Raw genomic sequence first — 14442 nt, forward strand, 5'->3', positions numbered from 1 at the left:
AATGCCCTTCTTCCTCTCTTGTTACAGCCTTTAATTTAAAGTCTAGTTTGTCTGATATAAGTATGGCTACTCCGGCTTTCTTTTGACTTCCAGTAGCATGATAGTTCTCTATCCCCTCACTTTCCAACTGAAGGTGTCCTCAGGTCTAAAATGAGTCTCTTGTAGACAGCAAATAGATGAGTCTTGCTTTTTTATCCATTCTGATACCCTATGTCTTTTGGTTGGAACATTTAGTGCATTTACCTTCAGTATTATTATAGAAAGATATGGGTTTAGAGTCATTGTGATGTCTGTAGGTTTCATGCTTGTAGTGATGTCTCTGGTACTTTGTGGTCGTTGCAACATTTCACTCACAGAATCCCCCTTAGGATCTCTTGTAGGGCTGGTTTAGTGGTGATGAATTCCTTCAGTTTTTGTTTTTTTTGGGAAGACCTTTATCTCTCCTTCTATTCTTAATGACAGACTTGCTGGATAAAGGATTCTTGGCTGCATACTTTTTTTCTGTTCATCACACTGAAGATTTCCTGCCATTCCTTTCTGGACTGCCAAGTTTCAGTAGATGAATCCATCACTAGTCTTATCGGTCTCCCTTTGTAAGTTAGAGCCTGTTTATCCCCAGCTGCTTTCAGAATTTTCTTTTTACCGTTGTATTTTGCCAGTTTCACCATGACATGTCGTGCAGAGGATCAACTCAAGTTATGTCTGAAGGAAGTTCTCTATGCCTCTTGGATTTCAATGCCTTTTTCCTTCCCCAGATCAGGGAAGTTCTCAGCTATGATTTGTTCAAGTACACCTTCAGCCCCTTTCTCTCTCTCTTCCTCTTCTGGAATTCCTATGATATAGATATTGTTCCATTTGATTGCATCACTTAGTTCTCTAATTCTCCCTTCATACCCCTGGATTTTTTTTAACTTTTTCTTACCTTCCTCTTTTTCCATAATTTTATCTTCTAATTCACCTATTCTCTCCTCTGCCTCTTCAATCTGAGCTGTGGCCGCCTCCATTTTATTTTGCACCTCATTTATAGCATTTTTTAACTCCTCATGACTATTTCTTAGTCCCTTGATCTCTGTAGCAATAGATTCTCTGCTGTCCTCTATGCTTTTTTCAAGCCCAGCGATTAATTTTGTGACTATTATTCTAAATTCTTGATCCATTATTGCTTAAATCGTTTTTTGATCAATTCGTTAGCTGTCGCTACTTCCTGGAGTTTCTTTTGAGGAGAATTCTTCTGTTTTGTCCCTTTGGGTAGACCCTGCGGTAGCTCCAAACTGCAGGGCACTTCCCCTGTGCTGTCCGGAGAAACCTGTGTTCATGGGCAAGGCTGCAGTCAGACCCAATGTCTGCCCCCAGCCCACCTCTGGGGCCACAATCAGACTGGTGTGTACCTTATCTTCCCCTCTCCCAGAGGCAGGACTCACTGTGGAGTGGTGTGGCCCTGTCTGGGCTACTTGCACACTGCCGGTCTTGTGGTGCTGCTCTGATGGGATCTGGCATATTAGCCGGGGTGGATCCACAAGGTGCACAGGGGCAGGAGGGGCAGGCTTAGCTTGCTTTGCTGTCAGTGGTCCCCTGCGGGAGGGGCCCTGCAGCCCCTCCGCTTTTGCAAGCCAGACTTTGGGGGCTCTACCTTGCCCGGCAGGCTGCCCCTCCACCACCCCAGCTCCCTCCCGCCAGTCCGTGTAGAATGCACCACCTCTCAGCCCTTCCTACCCTCTTCCGTGGGCCTCTTGTCTACACTTGGTTCCAGAGAGTCCATTCTGCTATTCTTCTGGCAGTTTTCTGGGTTATTTAAGCAGATGTGGGTGGAATCTAAGTGATCAGTAGGAGTAGGTGAGCCCAGTGTCCTCCTATGCCGCCATCTTCCCTCGAGAGCCTTCGAAACCTAGCCACATTTAATAAAGAAGTGAACCAAACTATGTCAGTAGTCATAGGACCAAGTGGGGGAATCTAGGCCTCCAATCCAAGCTGTAGGATTCCAAACTCCATGGTCTAACACTACAGGATGGCCTCTGATTGCCATCAATCTTGTCAGCGAACACATGCCTGGTGGTTCTGCTGGAGAGAATGCAGGTGCATTCGAAGAAAATAATCACGAATTCCTGGGAACAACCACCAGATTAACACATGTTCCTTGTGTAAGAAAGTCAATGTCAAGTGTAAGAAATGCTGAAGCACTTTAAAGAATGAAAACTCCAACCTCTGCATGCCTAATTAAATCAGTACTCAAAATTTAGTTTTACTTTGAAATTGTGAAACGTAACATAGTGCTTCTGTACATTACCTTTTGTACTCAGTTTTTGTATTTTCAGTTTTAAAAGTTTTATCTTCATTTTTAAAAAATGAGATAAAAGTCAAACTATTGAATTTATAGTTGTATATTTTATAGTTTTTATTTTTCTGTGCATTGGCACTGTATAGGAAAATAGGCATTAGATTCTTTTCTAGTAGGGGAATCTGAACTTCAACTCTGCACTACACAGAAGAACTTAGTAGTATGCACAATCCAAAACTTTCAATTGCATATTTATCTAACATTTTTATAGTTTCAGTAAATTTCTCTCTTAATGGCAGTTCTCTTTTCTCCAGCAACAAGGATTTCCAAAAGCAATAGGAGTCTCAGAACTATGAGTGCCCTGAACATCGATGGATGATGAGTCAGGAGAGAGTATAGAATAGCTTAGCTGGCAACATGATTTTCTGCCAGGCAGGTCTGTGTTTGAATCTCACCTGTGCCACAAAAGAGCTGTATGACTTTGGATATGTTATTTAATCCAAGGCACATTATTTTCTACATCATACAAGATGAACAATACATGTTTCATAGGAATATAATAAAAATTAAAAATATACTATTTTCAGGGAGCCTGGTGGCTCAGTCGGTTAAGTGTTCAACTTCAGCTCAGATCATGAACTCGCAGTTCATGGGTTCGAGCCTCTTCATCGGGCTCTGTGCTGACAGCTCAGAGCCTGGAGCCTGCTTCAGATTCTGTGTCTCCCACTTTGTCCCTCCCCCACTCACTCACGCCCCCCCCCAAAAAAAATAAACATCAAAAAAATTTTTTAAATAAATAAAATATAATACTTTCAAAGCTTATGAAAGAACTTTGAGGCACTTAATTAGTAGAGACTATTAACCTTAATTTACATACTTTTTAGTGGGAATCAGCAAGTGGGAAATTGCTTTGTTTTGCTTTATTTTAAAGGAACCCTTAAGGGAAATACCCAGTGAAAATGTTTGAGAAGCATGCCTTTTACATGTAGTGCCAAGTAGAAGTAATTGGACAAAAACAAAGAAATGGCAGGAAAAGACAATAAATTAACATAATGGCATGACATAAAATTTAGCTTAGAAATGTTTGTTTTACTCAAATTCATTTCTAGGCAGCAGCAAGATTTGCCTCTTTTCCCTCTTATGAAAATAGAAACTCCCTTGGGGGATAGTAGGAGTTGAGTCCGCCAGTAACCCCCCGAAATCTGGGAAGGCTACAAACCATTTCCTAAGCCTACACAAGTACACAATACACAGATGGTCTGATGAAAAGAATTTCCTTTGCCTTAATTTTTTTTGGAAGCCAACCATTGTTACCATTTAAACTATGAGATAGAGATACAATATATATATATATATATATATATATATATATATATATATATATACTTAAAATAAGAACAAATTTGAATACAAAACCTAAACTTGCAAAACAAAGACCTATTTCAATGTATGGGTTGCTAGTCGAACCTAAGAAATACTGATAGGATTTGTCAGATAAGCACAGAAATTAGGAACAAGGAATTTTTCCACTGTGAGCCCAGGGAGTGGGGGACGGGAGGTGAAAAAGGACTTGTTGTTTCTGACCAGATGTTTTCCATCGATTGTTTCCCTTTGCCTTTAGTGTATCTCCTCCAAGCACCTTTGCCATAAGTACATTCTAGTTGGCAGAGGCTAAGGATGTTGGTAAACATCTTATAATGTTCAGGACAACATGCCACATCAAAGAATTATCTAACCCAAAATGTCAATAATGCTGAGGTTGAAAAGTCCTGATCTAGCACAAACATCCTTCTAAACATCCTGGGGAGACAGCTTTCTAAGGTTCTGGACTGGTGTCTCACTGTTAGAAATGTTTTATCATATTGAATCAAAATTTATTTCTCTAAAACTTTTTAGCTATTTGTACACCTTAGAATCCCAGAGGAAAAACATCTAATTCTTCATCTACATGACAGATTTTCAAATGCTGAGACTACTGTCATATCCCCCAAATTTCTCATTTTCAGATTGAAAAACCACATGTTGATGTCCTATCCCTGCTCCTCAACAACAACAACAAAAAGAAAAAACAATATACCATAATTGCAAAAGTGAAGGCAATAATCCAAATTAAAAGGAAACATTTTGAGATTATGAAAAAAAATAATAGTATAGTTACCAAGTACTGACCCCCATCACAGATACACTCCCGGCACAGAACTCATAAGCAACAGAGCTGGGGTTGAATCATCAACTTCATGTTCTTAGTGTGAATACCCACTACCCTTTCACATCACATTTAATCCCTTTCTCAACTCTCCCTCCTACTTTCAGTTCTTCTGTCTTTCGCCTGGCCCCCTCTTCCTTCCCTCCGACTGTTACAGAACCTGGTCTGGATTACCCGCAGGAAGAACCAAGTGGCACTCTGGCACTCGGAGATCTTGGAAGGCAGGAGGTTTATTTCACACCTGCAGGCTCAGAGATCACTCTCCAGAGGTCTGAGCCCAGAGCGTAAGCAGAAGGAACCATTTACCGTCTGTTACTTCCACATTCCACATTAGTAGTAACTTGGCACACGTGGCAAGCGGGGTAGGCAGAAGAAGCTGGAGGGGAGTCTTCGGGAGGGACCGGAATTTCCCTATCAGTTCTGTCGGCCATCTCATAACAGATTTTTCCTATCACTACCTGTGCCCGCAGCCAGCTCCACGGCTATCACAGTTTTTTCCCCATCACCTGTTTGGGAAACAGATTAGGCCACTGGAGGCACTTGCCAAAAGCCCTTATGTCCTACATGCCACTCTTTTAAATTTCTCCTTTTGCCCTGTGAAATGGTCCTAGGACAACCAAAAGAGAGTAGTAGAAGCTTCTACTAGGCATGTAGCATAGGAGAAAAATTCTTGGCTTTTCTGTTTTGAGAGAGCATAAACATTTTCAGTGATACAATGTAAACTATCTTTTCTGTTTTTATTGAAGCTGGATGATGAGAACATGGAGGTCGATTATACCATTCTCTCTACTTTTATGTATGTTGGGAAATATTTTTGTAAAAAAGTAAAAAACCCCTCTTCTCTGTATTTAACATTCAGCAACCATCTTCCTTTCTCATTCCATATTCTCTATTTAATGCTATGGTGAAGAAACTATTTTCAAAATAAAGCCTCATGTTGTATACCTTAAATATACACAATTTCTCATTTTTCAATTACACATCTATAAAGCTGGGGAAAAAATAGAGTCAAACACAATATTAACTTTGGAAGTAAATTTTGTATGACCCCAAGAGTAGACCAAACTTTTTAAACTACTTACATAGAGACAAACATACGTGTGCACTTTCTCCCTTTTCCATTCTTCCCTTTCTCATTACTGTTACCAATTTCATGTTTATGGGATGTATGAAATCAGAGACATGGAAATGCATCACACAACTACCAGAACTAAACATGGTGTGGTGGATGCAATTGTGTGAAAATGGCTTCATGATTCAGCCAAACCATCATACGGGAAGGTCTTTTCATCACATTTACTAGCCAAGCATCCTACTGTCTCATGGAACAAGGGCAATATTTAACCCCATTGTAGGGTATACATATCCTAAAGGAGTGAAGGCCATGATGTGGCTCCATGGCTCCCAGTAACAGCTGGGTCCTAGACTCTGTGGTCCTGGTTTTGAATCCCATGAGGACAACTAAGTTTGCACTGGTCTTCAAAACAACATATTTCCCTTCTCACTCTATCCAGCTGCCCACATGGCACCAGATGAAAGGGTGTCACCAGACTGAATAAACAACTGTAAATTAATGTCTGCCACAAAGTAGGCCAGCATTCCCATCTTTCTTGATAAAATGGGATATTGTCAATCACTGGACTAGATCCCAAGCTACCTTTCCTTAATCGTTAATAAATAAGTTTGCTATGTACAAACAGAATGAGAAATTTGAAGCAATTAAATACTATTGAGCAAATGTCTGTGTTTTCTCTAACCATTTGACACTTCCTTTCTGCTTCCTTTATCCTTTAAATATAGATTTTTCTGGCCTAGCTGTCTTTCAAGGATATGTTCTCAAGGGACAAACTCACAATGAAAATACAAATCATAATAATTGCTAGCATACGTTTACATGTACCTGACACTTTCCATGTTCCAGGCTTTGTTCTACATACTTTACTTGTAGAAGATCATTTAAACACACAACATACCTAGGAATAGACAATGTGTTTATATGGCAATATTACTCTGGTGGAATAAATGCACAGAAAAATGAATAACTTGGCCAAGGTTTCCAAGTTTTCAACATAACACATCAAATTTGAGGGGTGCCTAGGTGGTTCAGTCAGTTAAGCGTCAGACTCTTGATTTCAGCTTAGATCATGATCTCATGGCTAGTGAGTCTGAATCCCGTATGGGGCTCTGCGCTGACAGAAGGAAGCCTGCTTGGGATTCTCTCTTTCTCTCTGCTCCTCCTCTGCTCTTTCTCTCTCTCTCTCTCTCTCTCTCTCTCAAAATAAATAAATATACGTTAAAAAAAATTTTAAGGGGCCCCTGGGTGGCTCAGTCGGTTGGGCATCTGACTTTGGCTCAGGTCACGATCTCACAGTTCATGAGTTCGAGCCCCACGTCGGGCTCTGTGCTGTCAGCTTGGAGCTTGGAGCCTGCTTCCAATTCTGTATCTCCCTCTCTCTCTGCCCCTCCCCTGCTCTGTCAGGCTCTGTCTCTTTCTCCAAAATAAATGAACATTAAAAAAATTTTAAAAAAAATTTTTTTTAAATAACACATCAAATTTGAAAGTGGTTGCCATTCCCAGTACAACCCTACCCCTGCATCCCAGCACTTAGGCACCAGTGACTTTGCTGCCCACCCCCCCACATCTGTTCAATTTTATTTGCATATCTTAAGCATATATTTAAACATGTGGGTCCTGTTCTTAGTTACTTTTGCTAGAAATTGAAAAAAAAATCTCAATTTCCATCATCAATTGGAAATACTAAATTAATTACAGTACTTTCTTACTGTGAAATATTATGCAGTCATTAAAAACAATGCGACATACACAAATATAGTAACATAGAGAAAGCTGTCCATGATATATTGTGTTTTCTTTTGTTGTGTTTATTTATTTTGAGAAAGAGAGAGAGAGGGAGGGGCAGAGAGAGAGAGAGAGAGAGAGAGAGAGAATCCCAAGAAGGCTCTGCACTGTCAGCACAGAGCCCAGTGGGGGGCTAGATCCCATAAACTGTAAGATCATGACCTGATCTGAAATCAATACTTGGACACTTAACAAACTGAGCCACCCAGGCTCTCCAGCCATGTTATACTGCTGAGTGAAAAGAGCAAATTATAAAACAAATGATCTAGCAAACAGATATCAAACATCTATATATGCCTAACTCTACAGGAAAATGTCTGTAAGAATATATGCCAGATTCTGGAAGAAAGGATTGAAAAGTGGGGGGGAATGAGGAAAAGTTCCCATTTTATCTCATCTATTTGTGAATTGTTTACTTTTTGATAATAGACTCATGTTATATTTATAATGCAGAAAAGAATGTTAAACAATGTGCTGACAGGCTAAAAATATCTGATGAAGTCATTACTTAGCCAGATCTTCCCCCTACCCATTATTTATTCCATTTTATTTCTCTAACTTGGTTTTCCTTTCCCTCCCAACACACAGCCTGGGCTCCAATTACACTGGACTTTTTCTTTTCTAAACACTGCTTGGATTTTCTTAGGCTTCCACTCAACTCGGAGTACCCTCTTTATTATTAAATTCAACCTCTCTAAAGAAAACCATACATATTATATTTGGATACACAGTTCATAATGGGAAAAATGTAAATAGCCAGGAAATTTTCTGTATTTTGAATCAATAAGCTTTAATACATTTAAATGTATTGCTTCCTGGATTGTAAACTCTCAGAAAATAATAAATAGCTACAAAGTTTCTGAACAGATATTTTTTGGATAAAAAAAAAAAAAGGCTTAGTTAGACATGTAGGATATTGTGATAGCCTTGCATGATTTTTAGAATGACGTGGAATATACACACACAAAAGAAACACACATTTCACTCTAAAAAAAATTCTTAAAATCAAAAACAAGTTTCTTACCATTGTGAGGGTAAATGGATGGTTTTCTAACGCAGACACACTGGGACAATGTAGAATGATATACTAAAAAACAACAAACATAGTTTCTAAGTGACCAAAAGAGAAGTTCAAGCATTCCAGTGATGGCATGAATGCTGATTTTCAAAACTTATATAAAGATAAAGGGAATTTAAAAGTTACTAAACACTGACTCACCTGGCCAGGTCTCGCTTTAAAATTTTCTTTGACCATTCGGATTTCCATGACATCTGAGGGATGACGTATGACCGAGATGATGGTGACTGGCTTATTGCTCCGGATACACCTGTAAAGTCTTTCAGCACAATACAGGCACAAAGGTCCAGAAATCCAAAGCCAAGTCTAGTGGAGAATTTTTGAAATATACTTTAAGAAATACTTGTATTGTAGGAATCCTTATCTCCTGCTCAATTGTTTACATCATACATTACAGTAATGAAATTTTAATCTATATTTTGAATGATAAAATGTAAAGAAAAATGAATGAAAAATAAGATGCTCACTGCAACTTATTCACACAAGACTAAAGTATGAAATCAAAAGGGAGGAGCACCTGGGTGACTCGGTCAGTTACACATCTGACTCTTGATTTCGGCTCAGGTCATGATCTCACAGTTCGTGAATTCAAGTGCCACAGTGGGCTCCATGCTGACAGTGCGAAGCCTACTTGGTATCCTCTCTCTCTCCCTTTCTCTTCCCCTCTTCCACTCTCTCTCTCTCTCTCTCTCTCTAATAAACTTTAAAAATAAATAAATGGGGGCGCCTGGGTGGCGCAGTCGGTTGAGCGTCCGGCTTCAGCCAGGTCACGATCTCGCGGTCCGTGAGTTCGAGCCCCGCGTCGGGCTCTGCGCTGATGGCTCAGAGCCTGGAGCCTGTTTCCGATTCTGTGTCTCCCTCTCTCTCTGCCCCTCCCTTGTTCATGCTCTGTCTCTCTCTATCCCAAAAATAAATAAACGTTAAAAAAAATTTTTTTTAAATAAATAAATAAATAAATAAATAAATAATGAAAAATAAAAGGGGAACCGATGTGCCATATTAACAGGTATGCATACATTGTTTCATATGTCCCTCTATGTATACCATAAACACATAATGCATGCATATACAGTATTTTATCTAAAGAGAGAAGGGAAATTAAGTGCTCAAATCAATTTGAAAATGATTTCAGAAAAAATTGTACCACTCCAATATCTGTTTAAAAAAAAGAAAATCCTGGATATATATGTATTTTTCTTTCTATTTTTAAGGTATTAAAATGTTTTAGTTTGCAGGAGCAGTTGGAATTCTTCAGAATGTCAGGTAAGTTTATTTAGAGTATTTTTTAAATACTTTTATCTATTTATTTTTTATTTGAGTGTAGTTGACACACAATGTTACATTAGTTTCAGGTATACAACTTAGTGATATGGCAAGTTTACACATTATACTATGTTCACGATAAGTACAGCTACTATCTGTTCCACGTTTATACAATGCAAAATATGTTTATGCACAGATTTTAAAATATAGGACATACTACGCATGCTGCTTACAACTTTTACATAATAAAAGTAATAGGAGCAGAAGATAACATATAGAATTTGGGCAGTGTGACAATTTCACATGTGTGCTGTATAGATATCCCAGATCCCAGGATAACTAGCTGCATGCTCTCAGAAGTACGGAAGCCTGTGTGGTCAACCCTTCCTCTAGAACTGCACACTTTATTTCCCTCATCACTTGGAGACCTCTGATCCAAACTTATTTTAATGGTTACTTTTTTAAATCTTACTTACATAGCTATTTCAGACCTTCCTCCTTCCTTGCAGACAGATCATGCCTCTTCCTAATATTTTGTTTGCTACTCTGTGAGTAGCGGACATCACAAGACAAGCTCTGCAGTGCAGCAGGCTGGCAACTCTGAGGTGGTCACTTACCCTTTGAGCATCAAGTGCCATTAAGTACAATGGGAGTCACAATACCTGCCTTGCCTAACACATAGCATTGTGTGAAGCCCGGAAAATTCTGAAAACTGCAAAGTCTATTAGAAATCTAGAGGATTGTTACTGACAATAAACATAAGACTAATATACTTATTCCAAAGTCATCTACAAATTCACTCTACTTTTCGACTCCTTTTTCTCTTCTGAAAACAGACATTTGACATACTGTCCCATACTTCCACCTGCTATAGGCAAAGAGTACAGGGTGTTAATTCCCATGTGGACAGCTCCCATAGCCACATGGGAAGATCAGGGCCCTTGCTGAACTACTCACTGGGTATTTGGGTAAGAATATTTTCTAAGAGTAAACATTTTGGTCAAAGACCTGGTTTTCTACTCTACTTCTGTCATGTAGTAGGTTGCAGAGTTTGCTGAAGGTATTTTATGTATTTAAGCCACAATTTTATCATCAGAAAATTAAGGATGATGGTAATGGCTTCAAAGAGCTATTGTGAACATTAAAAGAAATTATGCATACAGTACATTTTAGCACAATACATAACAGATGATACTAAGCATTCAACAAATTGACTTTACAATTTATTATTTATAGTATTATACATAATATCGTACCGTAACATTATTCTATACCATAATAATAATTACTATTAGTGTTAGTTCTTTCACTATTGTTTTTATTATTCAGCCTATTTTTCTCAACGGATAGGGCAAGCACCAGTGCCACAGTATGCAAAGATTACATGGTCAGTTAAGTAGGAATTTTCCATAGACTATAATATCATAGGGTTTTCTCCTTGAACACCAGCTACCTATAATGGAAAAACAGGTGCTCTCTTGCTGTTGAAACATCCTAGAATGTTCTTTTCTACAAGAACAATTGTTTTATATACCTCCAAAAACATGTTTAAATGTAATGTTGGTCAATAATTATGGAAATATGGACTTTGCAGAGACCATCAAAGATACAAAATCAATCTGACCTGTGGAAAATTAGCTTGGAACCTGGGCTCTTCCATACAAATCTTCACAAATCTCTTTTGGGTAAGTTCATCTGGCTTTGCAAATCCTTCAGGAAAAGATTCACGAAAATGTTCTGAGAGATAATCTTGTAAATGAATATTCTGGTAGTGGGTTCCATTAAGATTGATGCAGCCAGGAGGGTGGGTATCTAAATTAGTTTGATACTTCAGCAGCCCTCTGAAATTAAATTAAAAAAAAAAAAAAAAGAAGGTGAAAATGAAATGGAAATCAGGGGACATAGTATGAGAAAATAGCCTCTTTTTCTTGTTAACTTTCCATAGCATTTATCTGGAAAGTGCTTTTCATATGTCTTACTTAGGAGCAATTGATAAATCCTAAAACTTTTAATTAATTCTTTACTATGGGACTAAACCAAGATTTTTAGCCCTTAAACAAAGGCCACAAATACATGGTTGGGAAGAATACATCAATATTTCCAACTACTCTGGAATTTCACGGCCTTTATTTCAACTCTATTAGGCATTCGTACAACCATATACAAGTTTTCACTTCAATAAATACTATAATAATGAGTACTTTTGCTATATCTTCAAACACAAATGGGAAAGTGTAGGGATCATATTTGATTTGGCTGAGACTGGATAAATCAGGCCTTGGTGATTTACAGAGAAATATTAAACAAACACAATAACAAGAACTAGAAGTTGGCATCTCGTTTGGTCTGCAAATTAATATACAGCAATTAGACCTTACCCATGTTTACTTTTCAAAATTTCTCCATAAAGAAGACCATATAAAAGACTCAAAATAATTAATCAGGAAGGAGGGCCTAACCCCTAAAATCAATTCTGATTGTTGTATATTTTCTGACATTCTGAGACAAACCATTCAACTTTCTATGTTTGTATAAAAACATAATAAATTTTTTTTAAAAAAATTTTTAATAAATTTTAATAAAAAGTCAAGACCTACTTCATGGGAATAGTGCATCAATGGATAGATTATATAAAACATCAAAAAGATCACTACTGCATAAGCAAATCTTGAAGGAAAAAATTAAGATTTTGAAAAGCACTGGAAATTTATCAGTGTGTCTTATTTCTATTTTAAGGCCATTAAAATTTTGGTGTCCAAAATTATTTTTCCTAGTTAGCCAAGAATATATTTTTAAATTACTCTTTAAGTTACCAAATAATTAATACATTTAAAAAAATGTATATTTTAAGAACATCACAGCTATAGTGATTTTATAAGTGATTTTACAAAGATAATATTTTGGAACAACAAAAACTATAACACGAATAATAAGACTAAATAGATCCAATATATGAAAGTTAGAAAGGGCCAAGGCAGTCTTTTATGGAATTCAACATCTACTCAACCTGATCGTTTTCCTTTTGCTCATGTTCATTCCTTTTATCCCTTCTTTTTATATTACTTTATTCCTTATAACTAATCATAATGAAGTCATTAAAGAGCATATAGTATATGTTATAGTATATCATTAAGGAGCAAGATGTATTATGTAACATCAATGGCAGGCCACACAGCCATCTTTTAAAGTAATGCAGTAGATATGGCCTAGGTACAGAAGAATTAATCATTATTACAGAAATGTGAACCAAATACAGAACCCTTCATAGAATTCTAGTCATATAAAATAATCATTGTGGCATTACAGTTAGAAAACCTATGAATTTGATTCAGCGGCCATTACCCAAACCTGTTGCTCCTACTGACCATCCCAAGGGTGGTGGTTATCAGGTAGGTAGGTCAAAAATCTCAGACATTTATTCTACTAGCCTCAAATTGAATAAACCTTGGCATAATGCACTTGGTACTATTCTAGGTGGTTCTACAAAGTTCAGTAAGGAGTCAAATCTGGCCCCTGAATCTCTAAACAAATAAAATCTAGTTAGAAGACATCTTGGGAGAAGCTGAATGGAATTGAGACCACAAATAACTGGAATAAAGTATTTTAATACACCTTAGTAATGTTTGGTAGACATCAGGTCCCAAACATAACAATTCATATATATTTCACATATATATGCAACAACTGCAAGTAATTATTATTCCCATTTACAAATTAAGAAACTATTTTCATAGATATTAAATAACACCCCAGGGTCACATAGCTGGTAAGGGGCAGTGCCAATATCTGAACCCATTTCTGACTGAAATTCTAAACTCTCCACCTGTCACTATACAGAATGTTAATTCATGGATCCTTATAACATACCTGTGAAAAAGGTAAGGAAGAGGAAGATTAATATTTATTAAGAAAGTATATCAAGAATTTTTTAAACATCTATTTCTCACTTAAACTTGAAAACAAAATAATCATACAGCATAAGTGTTTTGATTTCCCATTACACAGATGAGAAACTTAAGGCTTTGTTTGGGTAAGAAATTAACCAAATGGCAGTCTAAGCATGGAATTCAGAAACATCATCTCCTTCCTTCTACAAACCTATATCATATAAAGCAAATCAGTTGATTAAAGAAGTAGACATCAAGGAAGAAGGTTCAAAATGAACAAACGCCTGGAAATAAAGTCGGATCGTGTGTATGTGTGTGTGTGTGTATTGGATGGGGCTGTTTAACACACCAGGAAAAGGAACATTATTTACTCCTCCTAAGTCTTAACAGTGTTCAGGTGGGCAAGACCCATGTGCTGAGGTCCTTAGAATGACAAACATTACTATGCAGTACAAATCTTTGGGCCAGCTCAGTCAAACAAAACACTGCCATTCCTGGTATTTCAAGGGCTATGTAATATGCTAAAATCCCTTTTTACTTTGAAAGTTGTATGTTACTTTTAAGCTACACTCAAGCTAAATGGCATAGGTTACCTCTGTCTTAAAACCCCATTAAAATGTTTTCTTCGTCTCGGTTTGTAATTGTTGCTAACAAATAGTCATGGATAAGAGAGAAAAGATCTATAGAGAGGCAATGGTAACAAAAAACATCATTCATTAAAAAAAAACCCACAAGCACAGAATCTCAGGTTAGATTTGGCTAAATAAGGTAGTAAAAGATACTGATGGGTTCATATGGAAGGATACTGGCACATTCCGAACTCCGTATTTATTTTTTTAAAAAATTTTTTTTTTTCAACGTTTATTTATTTTT

At 37.3% G+C, this 14442-nt stretch overlaps 1 protein-coding gene and 1 long non-coding RNA gene across 8 annotated transcripts in view; both read right to left on the bottom strand.

Annotated features, from left to right (window-relative positions):
• Positions 1-14442, bottom strand: part of LOC147576806 (uncharacterized) — an 859087-nt gene that overhangs the window by 311496 nt on the left and 533149 nt on the right. The gene's annotated exons all lie outside the window — the stretch shown is intronic.
• The window catches only part of NOX4 (NADPH oxidase 4), a 168754-nt gene that overhangs the window by 95213 nt on the left and 59099 nt on the right, over positions 1-14442 (bottom strand). For 6 of the 7 annotated variants that reach the window (XM_086678547.1, XM_086678545.1, XM_025928036.2 and 3 more), the window contains 3 exons: positions 11307-11523; positions 8561-8725; positions 8366-8428 (listed from right to left, as the gene is read on the bottom strand). In XM_086678547.1, the coding sequence (XP_086534673.1) occupies positions 8366-8428; positions 8561-8725; positions 11307-11523 (445 nt within the window). The remainder of the gene's footprint in view (positions 1-8365; positions 8429-8560; positions 8726-11306; positions 11524-14442) is intronic. The other variant, XM_086678544.1, reaches the window with a different exon arrangement.

The sequence above is a fragment of the Puma concolor genome, chromosome D1, assembly GCF_028749965.1.
Source record: "Puma concolor isolate L17-30 chromosome D1, mPumCon1.1.hap2, whole genome shotgun sequence".
Lineage (NCBI taxonomy): Eukaryota > Metazoa > Chordata > Mammalia > Carnivora > Felidae > Puma > Puma concolor.